A 17444-nucleotide genomic window follows, 5' to 3' on the forward strand; every position below is an offset into this window, starting at 1 on the left:
CAGAGGTAGCCAATATATGTATCACTACCTGTTTTCAAGGCCTGTCCGCTGTGACTCATACTCTTTTTTATATATGGAATTATATGCCAGTGTATATGGACTCCATTGTCCACTCAGAGGCTGGTAAACACTTGGGCGCGCTACCATACACCCCTCGTTTCTGTTTGTCTCTCTTCACGTCACCTGCCTCCCTGCGCCCAAGGTATCTCCTCTGAAAATGGAGACACTGCCCCCTTGTCTACCAGTGTTGGGTGAGGCACAGAAGTGGTGTCAACCACCACGTGTTGACGAAGAGGCAGCAACACACTCCCTACGGCCAGTGAATTTCCCCCACTGAGCCTGGGACCTTGGCAGAATCCTGGGAGAAGACACCAGAGCTGGTATGGGGACCTGCCTGGGCCCTGAAAGCAGCTGTTTTCCTGGCTGATGTCAGTTTCCTTTTGCTATTCTGACTTCTGGGTCAGCAGGAGGTGGCAGGTCGTAATGACCAGCAAGCAGCTGCCTCCTGCCAGGGAGAGCCTTTCCACAGGGTGCTCCATCCAGCAGACAAGAAGTGTGTCAGGGAGAGACACAGGCTGCAGACTCCAGCCCCTGGAGGTAATCAACATTATTGACACGTGGGAAGGGAAGGTTGGAAGCAGGCAGCTTGGGACCCACAAGACTGATTTATTGGTTAATTAGTCTTTTCTACAGCCACGACCTCCTCAGAGGTGGTAGGACAATCAAGGCCCATACGAGGCCAGCTGGGGCCCAAGTAAGGGTCAATATCTCTTGTGAACCAGGAACACCAAAGAGTTCAGGGGAATGCTCAAAGTGTCAGGGCTAGGGAACCGTCCCAAGACCACATGACTACAGGAAGGCCACTGGCTGCACAGCCTCAGCGGCCAAGCAGAATTCTGAAGGAAGGTTGCCTGGGAGCTAGGAAGCTTCTAGAACATGGACTCAGATGTGGGGAGCAGAAGAGCTGCAATGCAGAAGTAAAGCGATAGTGAACCCAGGCTGGGATATAGCTCAGCAGGAGAGCACTTGCCTACCTACCATTCACAAAGGCTTAGCTTCCATACAATGCATTAAAAAAAATTAAAAAAATATATAAACCAATTGAAATGGAAGAAACAAAAGAAAAGCCACAGAGTGAAAAACGTTAAGACAGCCATAGACTTGGAGCCAGTGACTACCAAACCCTCCCTAGGCTCTCTCCAGACCCTTCCTTTCTCTACCTGTAAAAGAAGGTTAACCATGTGTAGTGTGTACTTTACAAAGCTTGATAATTGAAGAATAAAGCATTCTGTGAGGTACATAGTAAGCGCTAAGGAAATATTTGCTATTCCCTGCTTGTACTTGTACAAGCCAGGAGTCCAGCCAGGCAGTGGTGGCACAGGCCTTTAATCTCAGCACTTGGGAGGCAGAAGCAGGCGTAACTCTGTGAGTTCGAGACCAGCCTGGTCGACAAAGCAAGTCCTGGAGAGTCAAGGCTACACACAGAGAAACCCCGTCTCGAAAAACCAACAAAACAAAACAAACAAGCCAGGAATCTGGGGGCAGCCATCATCCCAGCATTTGGGTCATAGAAGCAGGAGGATCAGGAGTTCAAGGTCATCCTTGGCTAGTTATAGTACAGTAGCTAGTTCTAGGCCAGCCTGGGCTACTTGAATCAGTCTCTACCTTTTAAAAAATAAAAAATAAAAAATAAAGTAAGTCAGGCTTGGGACCAAAAGGTGCAGGCCAGGCGAATGAAAGGTCTGTTCTGCCAGACTGGCTCTGGATAGGGCCTGCGGTCACCTGCTATGGGACCCTGTGTCTGGTTGGGTGCACCAATTTTAACCACACCCACGTGTCACTGCAACTCTGCCTCTGCTCTGAGGTGGAGCTCGGCTAAGCTGCCACACTCTAAGACGCTTTTCCGTGGACAGACTGACAGCCGGCAGAGTCCAGGCACGCAGGGTTTATTGTGGTGCCCGGACGGACAGGGCTAGTCTAGTCTCTCCGCCGCGCAGGGCGTCCCCTCTGGGCTCCATACTCCAACCGCGAGGCCTGGCGTCGCCGGGATAACCAGCGGGTCCCAAAGATGCTGGCTGGACTCGACGGAGGGCACGATGGGTGCGGTGGTGGCGGTGGCGGCGACGGCCGCAGGGCCACAGGCGGCGGAAGCGCGCGCGGAAGTGGCGCGAGGCGAGCGAGTAAACGAGCGGGTTGAGGCAGGAGTTGGCGTAGGCGAGACAGTGCGAGGCCAGGCGACAGGCGTAGGTGGCCGGGCTGAAGGCGAAGCGACCGTACCAAAAGCAGAGGATGAGCGCGTGGTGGGGGCCCCAGCACAGCGCGTAAAGCGCGGCCACCGCCAGCATGGCTCGCCCCGCGCGCCCGGTCGCCCGTCGGCGCGCCTCTGCTGCCGCCGCGCCCGCGGGACCCACGGCCACCCACAGGAAGCGCAGCGTGCGCCCGTAGGCCAAGCTCACCACGGCCACCGGCAGCAGGTAGCCCGCGGCGAAGGTGGCCACGTCCAGCGCGCGCCGCCGCGCGTCCTCCCAGGCGGGCACGCAGAGCTCGAGCGCGCCGTAGCGCACCGTGCCGTAGTAGCTGAGGTAGGGCGCGGAAAAGAGCGCCGCCAGCAGCCACACCAGCCCCACCGCGGCGCGCGCGTTGCGCGGGGTGCGCAGGGCCCGCGAGCGCAGTGGGTGCCGCACCGCCAGGTACCTGCGGGGCCGGAGGGGGAGGGCGCGCGGTCAGGGAGCGGGGCCTCCTGCGCGCACCCCGTTGGGGACCTGACATCAGTTCTGCATCCCACCCCCTTGCCAGGGATCTAGCAAGGGCCCAAAGAGCAGCGACTCACCCAAGGTCGTCTATCCATCGGCTCGGGAGTTTTGAGCCACGGAAGCGGATGGGAGGGCAATGCGGGGCCAGGTGTGGGGACTTAGCTTCGGACAACGCTTTGGGAGTTTGTTTTGTTGCTGTACATTTCTCACCTGTGCTGACACTTGGGACACAGAAATGTCCTCTGGAGTTCACAGTGGAGGGGGGGAAGGGCAGGGACCACCGAGGCCTTCTTTTCCTCCCACCCACCTCTGGCCCCTGAGTACACCTCACCTGTCCACTGAGACAGCGGCCAGGGTGAAGCTGCTGGCGTACATGGTGAGGTAAATGAGTAGGTGTACTGCCTTGCACACGAAAGCTCCGAAGAGCCAGGCATCCAGCGTGTAGATGGCCGCCTGGAAGGGCACGCAGCACAGGATGAAGCAGAGGTCGGCGACCGCCAAGTTGAGGATGAAGAGATCCGTGGTACTGCCCGGCTCCTGCCAGGCACTTGGGCCAGGCTGCAGGAGCACAGCCAACACCAGCCCATTGCCTACCATACCCAACAGGAAGATGAGGGCAAAGACCACAGGTACGGCCACAGCTCCTACAGTCCCTGGGCTGTCCAGAGAAATGTTTTGGATGTCAGCCATCTTCCAATCAGATGGAGAAGAGTAAAAACGGATCCTCGGACAGGAAGGGCCGTGGTTCCTCCAGCCTGGCTCTGACCAAGTTTCCTGGGCTAGAAGAAGTTCATGAGAGATGGAAGAGGTTTGAGCAGAGTCAAAAGCCACTGCGTGAGCAAGAACCTGCCACAGTCATATGTGTGTGTGTGTGCATGCACTATTCCTTGGTTTCCTAGGGAACACCTCTGTAACCCAGAACCTAGAGGACCATTTGGGTTACTCTGGACGTATAAGGCACGTGAAGACACAGGCAGAATAAGATGAAGATGCTGCAAGCCGGGGGAGGGGCAGCACGGACTCTGGGTGTTTGTATATTTTCTTCTTCAACCAGATCCAAAGCTCAGGAGAGACCCTTGTGTTTAGGGACATTTTTGTGACTACAGGCTGCACTGGTGACATCCCCGAATCGTTGGGAGAGTCCATTCTCATGAGAGCACTACAGCGGCAAAGCTAGGAAGGCCATAGAAGTCATTGCCTCTGCTCTATACATAGGGAAACTGAGGCCTAGGTACGTGACATGAGTAGCTAAGATCCCACCCTGAGCGAGAAATCTGGGGCTGCTGTCATCCTGACTCCTAGGCTGAAGTGCTCATCTGAAAAACTGTAACAGGTGGTACCCCCCCCCCCCCATTGCTCACATAAGTCCCAGTGCACATGGCTGTGTGCTCACTGCCTGTTTTCATCTGCGCCCCACCCTGCAGTTTACAACCTGTGGATCCCCTTGCACTCCAGGACCAGTGGAGCAGGGGGGTGGGGGTTTCAGGAGGCAGGGAGGAGGGAAGAAGGGGAAACACCTGCCCCAGCGCAGCACCCAGCATGCAACAGGCCCCCAAGCCCAGGATGACCGGCACCCACCTTCACCCTAGGCACTGGGCCCCAGCATGCTTCCTGGTAGAAAGGCCAGGCTGGCCCTTCTTGCCTCAGCCGCTGGCTACACTCGGTGTCTCCCTGCAGGTATATATCTCTGCTTCCTATTTCTCTCTCTTCTCTTCAAGGCCCCTCCTCTCCTCTCCCCTCCTCTCCTCTGTCCTCTCAGCTGTCTGCTGAGTTGGATGTGGGCACTGGCTCCCTGCTGCTCCGGAGTGGACTGGCCACCTCCTCCTCAGACCCAGATTTCCCCGGGGTGGCACGCTCTCCTGCCCGGCTCATTTCTGCCTATCTGCGTTGTTGCTACCTCATTCTCTCTCTGGCAGTAACCCATTGATCTCGCTCTATGAGACTGGCTTTGTGGTTAACCCTTCCATGCCCGGGGCTCAGCCCATTCCCGGCACCTCCCACCTCCTGTGGCCCTGCCTGTGACTCCTCCCCCTCTGATCTAAGAAGCTTAGGGAGGATTTCTAGTTTTATCTGGAGTTTCCAAGGCTGGGAAACCAGGACGAAAGTCTCGTTGTTGTGAACTTCAGGAAGGAACCCATGCTTCAGGGTCTATGAATCCCCAGAGGCCCATTTCCTTCCCTTTTCTATTGAAAACCAGGCCTTTTCTTGGTTTAGCCTGAGAACCATAAGGGGCTGGGGAGAAGCTTAAGAAAGTTCTAGAGGGAGAACATGGCCCGCGCCTCTTCGTTTTGTAAGAAGTTTGTTATAAGTGAGATTAAAAGAAACAGAAAAGGCCGGGCGTGGTGGTGCACGCCTTTAATCCCAGCACTCTGGAGGCAGAGGCAGGTGGATCCCTGTGAGTTTGAGACCAGCCTGGTCTACCAAGCGAGTCCAGGACAGCCAAGGCTACACAGCGAGATCCTGTCTCAAAAAACAAAAAACAAACAAATAATAATAAATAAATAAATAAAAATTAAAAAAGAAAGGAAAAAAAGAACAGAAAAGATCATTTAGTCCACCTGAGAGCCTCTTGTCCAGACAGGAACCAGGTTAGATGTTGCTGAATGGCTTCAGCTCGCGGAGGAGTGGTCTATAGCCAGAGGCTTCCGAGGTAGAGCATCAGCCATGGGGGGTTGGGGGGGGGTTGGATCACTAGACTCAGCAACCAAGAGATTGGATCCTGGACAGCTGTATCACGGGCAGAAGCCAGCCTGCAGCGAGCCGGGAAGGAAGTTCTAGAAGCTGGAGGGGACATCAGAGAAGAGTGTGATGTCCCATGGGGGCCAGGACGATCTGGGAACCGCTCTCCAAAGCCAGCGCCTGGGAGAGGTTCCTATGCAGTTACCAGGGTCCCAGGGGGCCTCTCTAGTGTCACAACCCCACACGCAGAGACCCACTGGATTGAAGTCATTAGGAATCAGACCTAGAGGCTGCAAAGCTGAACTTCAGAGCCAGCGGAGCTGAGGATCACAAAGGTGGGGTCTTGGGATCACTGCGCAGGGCGCCTGCAGGTCTCTAGACTTGGTGTGACGGTTTTTTTTTTTTTTTTTTTTTTGGTGTGAGATTTTTAAAGCTTCCAGAAGTGGGAACCCAGGTATCCATTCCTGAGTCCCAGATGACCTCTTTCCACACCTTGGGAACCCCCACTGGCCTCCACACCCCCTCCTTTCCTGCTGGTATTGGGCTCCAAAGTACCAAGGGAAGCAGAGGAGAGGAGGGAAGGGAGGAGGTCAGCGAGAGGCTGGCTGTGGAGCAGGGAGGACAGACCATCATGGCTAGAGCCCCAGGGTGTCCGTACCACCACCTCCTCCCCCTTTACTCCTGCTAGCCTCCATCTTAAACCCCCATGCCGGATGCAGAGGACAAGGACAGTGTGTCTTGGAGCGAGCCTTGGAGGCCTGGACTCAGCCAGACGAGGACTTATGGCTGATCCGCAGCTGGTCCTCCAGTCTTCCAATGCCATACAGCTTGTCACAGGAGCCCCAAGACTCTGAAACAATGTACCCTAAGAGGTGCACCTCCTACGACCCCTTCTAGATGCCTGAAGTGTTGCAAGGCAAGAGAACCAAACTTGGAGCATCTGGCTTGCTGAGCCAGAAGCTGCTTGACAGCACGGGGTACCACCATGGCTAACTGGCCCAGGAGGTCACAGCGCAGCTGCTACAGGAACTGCCTCCTGGAAAACAATGCCAGCCGCAGTGTTGGTAGCTGGTAGCTGCAGGAGGTGGCTCTTGTGCTGTGCCACTGCGTGGTGGGCGATTCCTGCAGCCTCACGTAGGTGTGGGTGGACCCGGGCCTGGCGTTCTTGTCCTGGCTAAGTATGCCTACCACAAATATCACCTAATGGTTGCTCTTGGTTCCTGGGCATGACATGTCAGCCTGCACAGGACACACACATCATGTTGCTGCTGGGGAACCCGGTATCAGGTACTCTCCACCTGATAGTGGTGGCCTGCAGGTGGCCCTGCCCTTGACGAAGCCACAGCTGCCTCCTGCCAGGCTGCAACCCTTTCAGCACTACTGTTATGATCAAGGATTCCCAGAAGCCCAGCTTTAAGGATCTGCCGAGTAGCAGACAAGTGAGCTGGAGGTAGAGAGGCAAGGGCTTTGGTTCCTGTTTTTCATTAAAAAACAAACAAAAACAAACAAACAAAAGCGCCTCTAGTCTTCAGTTCTACTTGAAGCAAATTAAGGACCTTCCCAAGGCCATCCCACCGCAGCACTCAGCCCGCAGCCGCATTCGGAGGCCTGGGAGGCTGAGCCTGAATGCAGAGATTCCATCCCGCTCCTGCCCGCAGTGCCCGCGGCAAAACAAAGTCAGCAACGTGGGAAGGAGGCTACACCTAGAGTAATAGCAGCAGGAGAGAAGCTTGTGGGTGGGAAGATAAAGGACAGGGCCTTAGCAGCAGCAAACCAGCCCCTCTGGTCTTGCCTGAGGTCTGCCCTACAGCTTGGTCCAGCCTCCTATTTCCTCACCTAAACTCCCCTCCCCGCCCCCCCACCGCGGGCTGAGGAGGCAGGGCAGGCAGAGGCTGGAGCCCGAGTGCGCTGCGCCCTCTGGCGGCTCACCGCCAGAATGTCGGTGTGAGAACCAGAAACAGAAAGGTGTGGCTCCCAATAGAAGAGTAGTTTTCTAAAATGGGGAAAACTGGGACATACTACAGGGCCCTAAGGCTGCGGAGTTAGGGACAAGGAGTTCTAGAAAGCAAAAGTTAGATGGCCGTCAGTGACGCCCCACTTTCATTTCTCTAGGTCCTGAATCCTCTGCCTTCACCTCCCAAACTCCTCTCATTCAGCGTTTGTGTTTTGTCCTCCGGATGGTGCACAGTACACAAGGTGCCCACCAAGGTTAGACTGAGGAAAGGGTCCACAAGGCTGGTTCTCCGCTGCTGCCCTGCTCAGCAGCACAGAACCCGGCTGTACCAAATGGTGGCTCCCAGACACAGGATCCCAACTCAGTTTAGGGGAAGGGGACCCCTCATGAAGGGGACTGCCCCTCAAAGACCCAGCTTTTCCTGCCTGATTCTTCAGTTAGCCACAGGACTGGGCCTACCCAGAAAGAATAAAGCAGACCAAAATGTCATCGCCAATTTCCACATTGTTGTCTCTCCAACTGCAAGTACAGACCCATTTACAACCAGGCTCTCGACCGTCTGACTGTAGAAGTCAGAGCCTCTAGGCTGGGCTGACCAGAGGGCCCCTGAGGCACTTAGGCTCTGCTAGTCCCTACCCAGAGCTTAGGGCAGAGCTCCATGTAACCGCCCCACCTCCACAAAGGCCTCGACGCAGCGGTCAATGTCTTCCTCACTGTGTACCGCTGAGATCTGTACGCGGATCCGGGCCTTGCCCTTAGGGACCACAGGGTAGCTGAATCCGATGACAAAGATGCCTGGGAAGACAGCAGTACATCAGGCAGCAGACAGGCTTCAGGGCCATGACATGGAAAGGCCTACTGTCCCGAGGTCCACCCGCAGAACAAGGGAGCCACCCAGCTCATGTGGGGCCACCTCATAGCCTGGGGTTTGTTAAGTTTGGCTCGTCTAGGAGAGGTGGTGTGGGCAGGGAGGAGCAGGACACGGGCTAGGGAGGGTCTGCAGTCAGTCTATAGGTGTGTTGGTGTTGGTGTCCCATCCCCCCCCCCTCGCCGAGGACACTCTGCCCCATCTTACCTCTCTTTAACATGTCATCTGCCATTTGAGATGACAACCGGGCATCGCCCAGCATCACAGGGCAGATGGGGTGATCAGCTCCTGAGATAGTGAAGCCAGCAGCTTCCATCTTACTGCGGAACCTGGGGACACAGCTCAGTGTCACAGGTAGCTTGAAGCCATGGAGCCTAAGGGAGAGGCCCTGCAAGGCCCTGCAAGGGCAAGGACTAAAGACAGAAAGAAGTATAGGCTCCAAAACCCAGGTGGGGCACAGGCCGCGGCAGACAGAAGCAGGACAGAGGCAGGAAGGACAAAGGGGGGTGGGAAGGTAGAAGTGACGGGAGAGAGCCCAGGAGAACAGAGGATGCTGTGGCGGGGGTGGGGGAAGGGAAGAGAGAGGGGTAGGGGTTACCATCTCCCCTACTCTGATCCACCCCTGTGGGCACTATACCGCCTGGTCTTGGCAGCCATAGACTGGACGATGGCGGTGCTCCCCATGAGCAGGTCCAGGGCCTTAAAAGCACAGCCAACAACAGCAGGGGGCAAACTGTTGGAGAAGAGGTAGGGCCGAGAACGCTGCCGTAGCAGAGACACCAGAGGCTCAGGCCCTGTGGTATAGCCCCCTAAAACCAGGAAAAAAAAAAGTCAGGGGCCAGGAACTGCCGCAAACCCCTCCTATCGTCCACATTGCCCTTCCTCTATTTAGTGTGTCCATCTTCGCTACCCCCTCCAAGGCAGGCCCTGCATGTAGGGAAGGAGGCCCTACAGACAGCACTCTGTAAGCACCTGATGCTCCGCCCAGTGCCTTCCCCAGAGTGGAGTTGATGATGGTGACCTGGTCCATCACACCAAGAAGCTCATCTGTGCCCCTGCAAAGGAAGCAACCACCTGCTGTCAATGGCCTCCTGACTCTTCATCCACCTTGAGAAGCCCCCACCCCAGCCCTCCAATGTGCCCACCGTCCGGTGGGTCCAAGAAACCCAGTGGCGTGGCATTCATCCACAAAGACCAGGGCGCCGTATTGAGCGGCGAGGCGGCAGATCTCCTGTAGAGGAGCGATGTCACCATCCATGGAGAAGGCTCCATCTGTGGCCACCAGGCGCAGCCGGTGCTTCTGTGGGACAGATAAGAGCAGGTGACACGTAGTAGGACCAAACCACCTGCTCTTCCACCGCCTTGCCCATCTCTTCTAAGCTCAGGCACTTTAGCCCTGCCGCTGAGAAAGGGCCTGGACCTCAAGAGGGCAAGCTGGAGTGGGCACAGGTCCTAGGCACACAGCTCCACACCTTCTTCTCAAAAGGTGCTTGATCTCAAGTGACACGGAGCTACAGAACACAGTCATGGGCACGAGGGATGAGACGGTCTAAATGGTCCCCTCTGCCCTTCAGGCTCTTTGTGACACGGGAGCCCGCCTCCAAGCTTGATTTCCTTGAGGAGGGGAATAGAGCCCTTTCTCTGGAGCCCCAGGGCCTCGCCCCACCTGAGCCTCCTTCAGCTTAGCTTCTAGGTCAGCCATGTCCAGGTGGCGGTAACGGTACTTGTGGGCCTTGCACAGCCGGATACCGTCAATGATGGAAGCGTGGTTGAGTTCATCTGACAGGACTGCATCCTCTGGGGTCAGCAGAGCCTATGGGGAAGAGTTCCCGTATAGCTAACCAGGAAGTCCCCTCCCCTCATATCGTCCCCCAAGGCAAACCTCCACCTCTACTTGGTGCCCAGGTCAGTACCAAGCCCCCATCACTCCTGCCTTCTAGTCTACATAGGTGGCTCTGTGGCCCCAACATGGTGCCAAACTCTCCCAGCTGCCCACCTCCGAGTCATCCACAGCCCTCACACACCTCAAATAGGCCAGCGTTGGCATCAAAACAGCTGGGGTAGAGGATGGCATCTTCACGCTGGTGGAACTGGGCTATCTTGGCTTCTAGTTCCTTATGGATGCTCTAAAGGACCCAGACAGGTGAAGTTTAGTACCTGGGCGCTTTGTGGGACAAGTTCTACAGGACAGGGGATTGGATGGCCACCAAAAAACCCAGTGCAGGAAGCCTGTAGCCTCAGCCACACTCTTCCTTTGGCACAGATGACTCTTGGGAGCCTTGGACTGTAGCAGCTGCGCCCACTGTGGAGGTTGGGGCCTGCGTGGGCCTTTGTTTGCACTGAAGGTCTGTCTAGTACTGAGATTCTGAGTGATGCTGGAGACAGGGCTACATCTTCACATCAGACTGTCCTTGGTTTCTCCACAGCAAAGAGAACCACAGTAAACCTACGCTTATTTAGGGCTTTACTTCTTAGATTTGGAAGCCGTTTGGTCTGACTGTAGAGTTTTTGGGTTTTTGTTTTTGGTTTCTTTTTTTTTTTTTTTTTTTTGAGACAGGGTCTCTCTGTGTAGCCTTGGCTGTCCTGGACTCACTTTGCAAACACAGAGATCCACCTGCCTCTGCCTCCCGAGTGCTGGGATTACAGGCGTGCGCCACCACCTCCCAGCGCCCCGATGCTCTTTTTAAAAACTTCAATACCAGTTGTGCACATGTGTGGAGGTCAGAGAGCCAGGGCCAGTGCCCACCCAACACCTGCTGTGTACCTGGGTCCCACAGATGAATCGAGTAGAACTGAGGCCCGCTCCAAAATCCTCCAGGGCCTGCTGACCTGCCTGGATCACCTCAGGATGACTGCTCAGGCCCAGGTAATTATTGGCACAGAAGTTGAGGATTTCTGAGGTAAAGAAGACCAATAACACAGCTTAGAAATGCAAGGAGGGGGCCAGGAGGTGGTGACGCATGTCTTTAATCCCAGCACTCAGAAACAGAGGCAAGCGGATCTCTGTGAGTTCAAGGCCAGCCTGATCTACAGAGTGAGTTCCAAGGCAGCTAAGGCTACACACAGAGAAACCCTGTCTCGAAAAACAAAACAAACAAACAAACATACAAAAAGAAATGTAAGGCAGGGACGCCAGGTGGCGTGGCAGCGCACCCCTGTAATCCTAGCACAAGGGAGCCAGAGGCAGGTGGATCTCTGAGTTTGAGGTTTAGAAAGAAAGTAAAGCCAGCAAGGGCCTACAAAGACCACAGAGCTAGGCCCGGGGACCAGGGCCAGAGGAAGTCAACTTGGATTTGCCCTTGAGAGGTAACAGCTGCTCAGATGATCTACTCTAGGGCGAGGCCAGAAGCATTTAGGCCCATTGTCCCTGAGTGCTGGGATTAAAGGCGTGTGCCACCATGCCCGAGTTTACTTTTCTTTCTTTCTTTTTTATTTTAATATTTTTATTTAATTTTTAAATTTATGTGCATTGGTGTAGGGTGTCAGATCTTGGAGTTACAGACAGTTGTGAGCTGCCATGTGGGTGCTGGGAATGGAACCTGGGACCTGTGGAAGAGCAGACAGTGCTCTTAACCACTGAGCCAACTCTCCAGCCCCGGTTTTCTTGATTGTGCAAGAGGACTAGATCCTCTAGCTCCAGTGCTCACCCACCTGCTGCCCCCAGAGTTGAATCTCCAGAGGGGTGGGCGGACCAGAAGTCTCTGTTAGCAATCCTAAAAAGCTAGTAAGGCTGGTCCAAGGAATCCAAGGCCTGTGGAAGGGGCAGCTCCTGACCTGGGACAGACGCGAACAGTCTAAGAACTCAATTCTCTAAATGTCCTATCATTTGTGTGTGGTGTGCATGCTGGGAATTGAACCCAGAGTCTTATGAGGGCTGGGGCAAGCACTCTGCCACTGAACCACACCCTCAACCTGTTGATTATATCTTGAGCTGTTTGATCTGGCTGAAGGTTCTCTGAGGAGACAAGAGGTTCATTTGACAGTCCTCTTTAAGGGAAAGATAGTAGAGATACTGGGATGTAATCCCCTTGCTTGCTTAGACTTTAGCCTCTTTAGTGGAAGCTGCCCTTCCACCTCCATATCCTGTGACACTGGAGTTGGCCAGTGGAGGGTCTGGGGAAATCTAGTTGCATTTCAGCTTCTTCCTTTCTTTCTTTTTCAGAGACAGGGTTTCTCTCCATAGCTCCAGCTGTCCTGGAACTCACTCTTTAGACCAGGCTGATCTCAAACTCACAGAGATCTGCCTGCTTCTACCTCCTGAGAGCCAGAAATAAAGGCATGCTTCCTTTCTACAAGAACTGATCTCTAGCCGGGTGTGGTGGTGCACGCCTTTAATCCCAGCACTCTGGCAGGCGGATCGCTGTGAGTTTGAGGCCAGCCTGGTCTACAAAGCGAGTCTAGGACAGGCAAGGCTAAACAAAGAAACTCTGTCTCGAAAAACCAAAAAATAAAAAATAAAAAATGATCTCTAAAATCAGGCACGGTAGTGCACACCTTTAATCTCAGCTGAGAAATTGGGTGGTAGAGGTGGGCAAATCTCGCAGTTCAAGGCCAACCTGGTCTACCTACAGAGAGGATTCCAGGGTAGCCAGGGCTACACAGAAGAACCCTGTCTCGAAAAAACCAAGGGGGAAAATTGGTCTCTTTTGCATGCAGATGTCATCAGGAATAAAGGTGTAGCAACCAGAGAGCACAAACACAGCTGCTGGGGCACTGAGGACTGAGGGTTTTCTTCCTATCACTCCTCCTGGAAGCAGGGTGCTGATGCAGCTGGATGTCGCTCACTTTTTCTCACCGGGTTGGGTCTCCTTGCAGCTCAGCCCTCGGCACCTCCCTCCCTCAAAACAGGTTCAAACAGGTGGAGTTAACACTAGGAGGCCATAGTGTGCCTGAGACAAAGTGAAGACCAGCAGCTCCGCGTGCACGTGCTTCTTCCACACCCACCCTGGGGCCTCCATTCACATGCAAGCGCTGGAAGGGCTCTTGGCCACCTGGCCAGGTACGAGGGCTCCCAGGAGAGGAAATTACCTCCTGAGATGCCGTCCACGCGAATGCTGGGTCCCTGGCGGGACGTGATCACCCGCTCACTCTTCCAGGTGCCGGCCTCGCGGATTCCTTCCAGCTCGCGGTCTAGGGTGCCGCGCAGCTGCTCCAGCGCTGAGTACCCGCGGCGGCCGGTGGACAGCGTCGCCCGCCACACGCTGCTGACCCACATCGCGCCCACAGTCTGACGTGCGCCTGCCAGCCCTCTGCCTAGCACTCCTCGTCACGTGGCGTGGGCAGGGCCCCGACAGCCAATCAGAGCAACAGGAGTTCACTTTAGGAGGATGGTGGGTCCTACTAGCAGGCGGAGCCTGACGGCGTCCGCTGAGGACGTAAATGGATTGATTTGTAAGTCGGGACTCTGGAGGTCCGGGCTAGGGAAGCGGAGAAGACAGAGAAAGCGGGTTCAGGACCTCCGGTCTCCTGACCTTCCCTACACACCCATCTCTTCCGAAGACCCCTCCCCGACCGTGCCGAGCCGACCGCGTACTGCTGTTCTTGCCAGAGGGTTCCTGTCACTCCAAAGCTTCGGTATTCTCCGGCGCGATCGTGGCGCCAGCTCTCCCCACGTTGCCCATCCGACTGCTCCTCACTCTCCAGTTGAGGAAAAACGCACCACTCAGATTTTTCCTTTTCCAGTTTTATTTTAAAGTTTTAAAATTACAACCACAGCAAAAATTTCCCCCGGCACTTATCGATAACACTTGTTTAAAAAGGGTAGGAGGTGCGCGGGTTTCCTATTTTATTAAAATAAGAGACAGACAACTGTACAGGTTTTTTCTCCCAGCTCCCGAAGTGTTACTATACTAGTCTTAGATACGGATATATACATATACACACATGCACACCACCCTGGCTCTCTAAAGCTACCTAGCAAATTCAAATCAACTGTAGTAGGTCTTACAGCCCACTGCCTGCCTCGCCCCCTCCTCAGCTACGTAGAAAAGACTCAAGAAGAGGTTGGGGGGTTTTAAGTGGCAGGTGGTAGAGCTGAAGCGGCACCAAGCAAAGCCACATCTTATACAGGAAGGGGAAGGGGGGGAAAAAAAAAGGAAAAGAACAAAGTCCTCTTAGGACACAACTCATCAATCGTGTGGAAAAACCCAAGTCTCCACAGGCACACTGAGGCACTTGGCTGACTCCCGCCCCTCCCCCTAATTCCACTCCCATTTTAACAGAGACTGCTGAAAAGACCCCAATGGCTAGATCCTGGTAGTGAGAAGCTATGGCTTCCCTAACCAGCTGTCACTTGGACCCCTTTTAGACAATGGGGAGGCACTAGGGTAGAAGAGAAAACAAACAAAAACAAAAACCAGGTCCCCAAATGCTCACCATTGGTAGGGCAGCCCAGGGAGTTTTTCCTTCCCTCCCTCCTCGGCCAGCTAGGTGGGTTATCACCTGCTCCCAACCAAAGATTTTGAAACTCACGGGATAAGCAACCTAAGAAAGCCTTAAAAGACAAACCTTAGTCCCTGGGTTTCCCCCCTCACCTAGCCAGAACTTCGACAATTCCATTCGCGTTCATAGTAAACAAACCCAACACGCCCCCCCCAACCACCCCCAGTCCCTAACCCGGTAAGGTTAATATCAAATCAACAAGAACAACAAAAAAAAAGTACATCTTCATCACAAAGATGAGGTCTGTTTGCTGTCTTTGCACAATGGGTTAAGGAAAAAAAAAAAAAAAAGGAATCATTCCACGACGCCTGAGGAATCCAAACTCTTGTCCTTTTTATATAAAGTCAGAATAGGACGGGCAAAGGGGTGCAGATGATGAGATTGAGAGGGAAACGTATTCACAGAAGACAGGAGGGAGGAAGGAGTGTCCACAAGCCAAGCCTGCCTGGTCACTTCTTCTTGCTGGCCCTCTTGGCACTGGACTTGGCTTTGGGCTTCACGGGCTTGGCCTTCTTGGGTTTGGATGCCTTCACTGGCTTGGCTTTGACAACCTTGGGCTTTTTGGCTTTCTTGGGCGTGGTAGCCGGCTTCTTCTTGGCCTTCTTGACCGGGGTGGCTTTGGGCTTCTTGCTTGGGGCTTTGGAGGCAGCCTTCTTGGGCTTGGCTGCCTTCTTCGGCGTGGCCACTTTCTTGACTTCCTTCTTGGTCTTCTTGAAAGCCACCGACCTCTTGGGCTCGTCGCCCTTGGCCAGCCTGAAGGAGCCCGAGGCGCCCACCCCTTTGGTCTGCTTGAGGACACCGGTGGTCACCAGGCGCTTGATGGACAACTTGATCTGGGAGTCGGCGTTCTCACCCACCTTGTAGTGGCTCTTGATGTACTTTTGGATGGACTGGCGCGAGGAGCCGGCGCGGTTCTTCTCCGCCTGGATGGCAGCCACGATCATGTCCGAATACTTGGGGTGGTCCGTGGACTTCTTGGCCGCCTTGGCCCGCTTGGGCTTCGCCGCAGGGGCGGACGTGGAGTTCTCGGTCATGGTGGCCGGCCTGCTCCCGCGCTGTCCAAGGAGCCTTTCCCGAAGGGCCAGCCCTCGCCGGAGGCTGGACAGAAGCTGACTTGGGATCGGCTCTCCCGCTCGCCTGGTGCGGCTGCCGGGGACGCGGGCGGGCGGGCGGGCGACGCGCGGCTCCTGTCCTTCCCGGCGCGGGTCGCGGGCTGCTTCTGCGCGTCCCAGCCCCCACCGTCCTGCCGCTCGTCCGGCGCCTGGCGCTGCCTCTGCCTCCGCCTCCTCGGCCTCCCTTTACCCAGCTCTGCGTCTGGCGCTCGGGCGGCGCATCCGGGTATTTAGCGGCGGCGGGCGGACCGCGGTGAGGACTGGGCTGCTGGCTGCCTGCTCCCGGCCCGGAATGGCGCCGCGCCGCCGCCATCTGTGTTTCTTCCGCCGAGCAAACCCGACCTTTCCTGGCGGCCCCGGCCCTCTCGCCGCGCGCTGTCTCTCTGGGTCCCTGCCCGGCTCCCTAGACTTCCACGCTGGGGACCCCGGCGCCCCGGCCACCGCCCCCCGCGCCCTCCACGAGCCCCAAACGGCGCCGAGGAGCGCTGGGGCGCCGGCACATTTCCCCTTTGCGGGGGGCTGGCTCTGCGGCGCCGGGGCACCCCGGGGCTTGAGACCCCTCATAGGAAAGCTCCCCCTTGGGACTACCAGGGACCCCACTCCTGGCTGCCTGCGGGGTCCCCAAACCTGGCGGAGCGGCGCAGAAGCGGCCCCAACTAACACACGCGGCCCCGAGCTTGGCGACTCCCAGCCGGGCCGAGTCGGGACAAGGGGGGAGGGGTCGTCTCCCCGGGGTCCTGTCACCTCTCGGGGGTCACCTGGCCACAGCCCCCCTGACACCTCTACCCCTTCTCTGTCTGCGGGGCCCTCAAGGAAACTTTCCCTGGAAGAGTTGGAAGGGCACTTTCAAACTTTGTCCCTTCCCCCTCTTGAGTCGCCTCTCCCCTCGACGCGCCCCCAGACCTCGAAGTGGAGATTCTTTCCTGAGCCCGAGCCCCTAAAGCTTCCTGGGACCCTTGGGAGAATGGGGAAAGGTCTCTCGGGGTGCCTGCTCTCCTCAAAGACACCCCCCCCACCTTCCATATATCCGAACATAAGAGTTCATTTATATGCCTTCTTAGCTTGGGAGTTTGCGGGGTGTGGGAAGCAAGACCCCGAGGCCAAACCCGGGGGTGAAGTTCCCCTCTCCCACTGGCCTCTTCAAAGTGGGGTGTGCTTTGATGATGTGCAATCCACCTCACAGACACTGTCCCATAGACTCTGACCAGAGGCTGTCCTGGGGACCCCTGGGACGAACAGAGCCTCCCTCCCGCATGCTTTAGAGACTTGGAAAATGGGGCGCTGAGGGAGAAAGCCGAGGAGGGAGACCTCGTTTCTCTGGTGGTGACTTAGGCTCAGGAGGTATGCAGTCGACCAGGGAGCCGTGTGGGGACCACCGCCATTTTGCTGAGAAGACGCCACGTCTTTGTTAAAATGTATCCATCTTTCCCGCCCTACTTGGCACAAATCCTTGAAGTGAGCAGGGGCGCCGCCGGCTGTAGTCCGACCTTGGGCAGTTGGGAGTCCTGGGGACTTTAGAGGTTCAGAGATCTGCGGAAGAGACCCCCCCAGAGATCCTCTTGTCTGCAGCCAACCTCTTACTCACAATGCTAGGTCCTCTTGCCAGCGCTCCTGGTGGTCCACCTGGCTGGATTCCT

The 17444-nt window shown here is 55.8% G+C and overlaps 4 protein-coding genes across 4 annotated transcripts in view; 1 reads left to right on the top strand and 3 right to left on the bottom strand.

Moving 5' to 3' along the window:
* LGALS2 (galectin 2) overlaps positions 1 to 17444 on the top strand; it is a 346473-nt gene that overhangs the window by 144178 nt on the left and 184851 nt on the right. The window lies entirely within an intron of this gene.
* GALR3 (galanin receptor 3) lies at positions 668 to 5408 on the bottom strand. Its single transcript, XM_084748262.1, has 2 exons — positions 3085 to 5408; positions 668 to 2694 (listed from the first exon to the last, which is right to left on the bottom strand). The coding sequence occupies exons 1-2, from the start codon at positions 3441 to 3443 to the stop codon at positions 1947 to 1949; spliced, it is 1107 nt and encodes a 368-aa protein (XP_084604388.1). The 5' UTR covers positions 3444 to 5408; the 3' UTR covers positions 668 to 1946.
* On the bottom strand, positions 7873 to 17438 carry GCAT (glycine C-acetyltransferase). Its single transcript, XM_084748261.1, has 10 exons — positions 17393 to 17438; positions 13283 to 13671; positions 11019 to 11149; positions 10279 to 10380; positions 9921 to 10067; positions 9400 to 9554; positions 9227 to 9309; positions 8892 to 9063; positions 8462 to 8583; positions 7873 to 8181 (listed from the first exon to the last, which is right to left on the bottom strand). The coding sequence occupies exons 2-10, from the start codon at positions 13467 to 13469 to the stop codon at positions 8030 to 8032; spliced, it is 1251 nt and encodes a 416-aa protein (XP_084604387.1). The 5' UTR covers positions 13470 to 13671; positions 17393 to 17438; the 3' UTR covers positions 7873 to 8029.
* H1-0 (H1.0 linker histone) lies at positions 13922 to 16009 on the bottom strand. The gene has a single exon (XM_084748263.1). The coding sequence runs from the start codon at positions 15727 to 15729 to the stop codon at positions 15145 to 15147; it is 585 nt and encodes a 194-aa protein (XP_084604389.1). The 5' UTR covers positions 15730 to 16009; the 3' UTR covers positions 13922 to 15144.

Source organism: Acomys minous (genome assembly GCF_964271855.1).
Source record: "Acomys minous genome assembly, chromosome: 12".
NCBI classification, from domain to species: domain Eukaryota; kingdom Metazoa; phylum Chordata; class Mammalia; order Rodentia; family Muridae; genus Acomys; species Acomys minous.

Excerpts from the sequence above, each read along its gene's own strand:
- H1-0 (XM_084748263.1), bottom strand. The coding sequence starts at position 15,729 with ATGACCGAGAACTCCACGTCCGCCCCTGCGGCGAAGCCCAAGCGGGCC.
- GCAT (XM_084748261.1), bottom strand. The coding sequence starts at position 13,469 with ATGTGGGTCAGCAGCGTGTGGCGGGCGACGCTGTCCACCGGCCGCCGC. Across the intron at positions 10,381-11,018 it reads GATTCATCTGTGGGACCCAG|AGCATCCATAAGGAACTAGA; the intron begins GTACACAGCAGG and ends TGGGTCCTTTAG. Across the intron at positions 10,068-10,278 it reads CCAACGCTGGCCTATTTGAG|GCTCTGCTGACCCCAGAGGA; the intron begins GTGTGTGAGGGC and ends TCTTCCCCATAG.
- GALR3 (XM_084748262.1), bottom strand. The coding sequence starts at position 3,443 with ATGGCTGACATCCAAAACATTTCTCTGGACAGCCCAGGGACTGTAGGA. Across the intron at positions 2,695-3,084 it reads GCCGCTGTCTCAGTGGACAG|GTACCTGGCGGTGCGGCACC; the intron begins GTGAGGTGTACT and ends CCGGCCCCGCAG.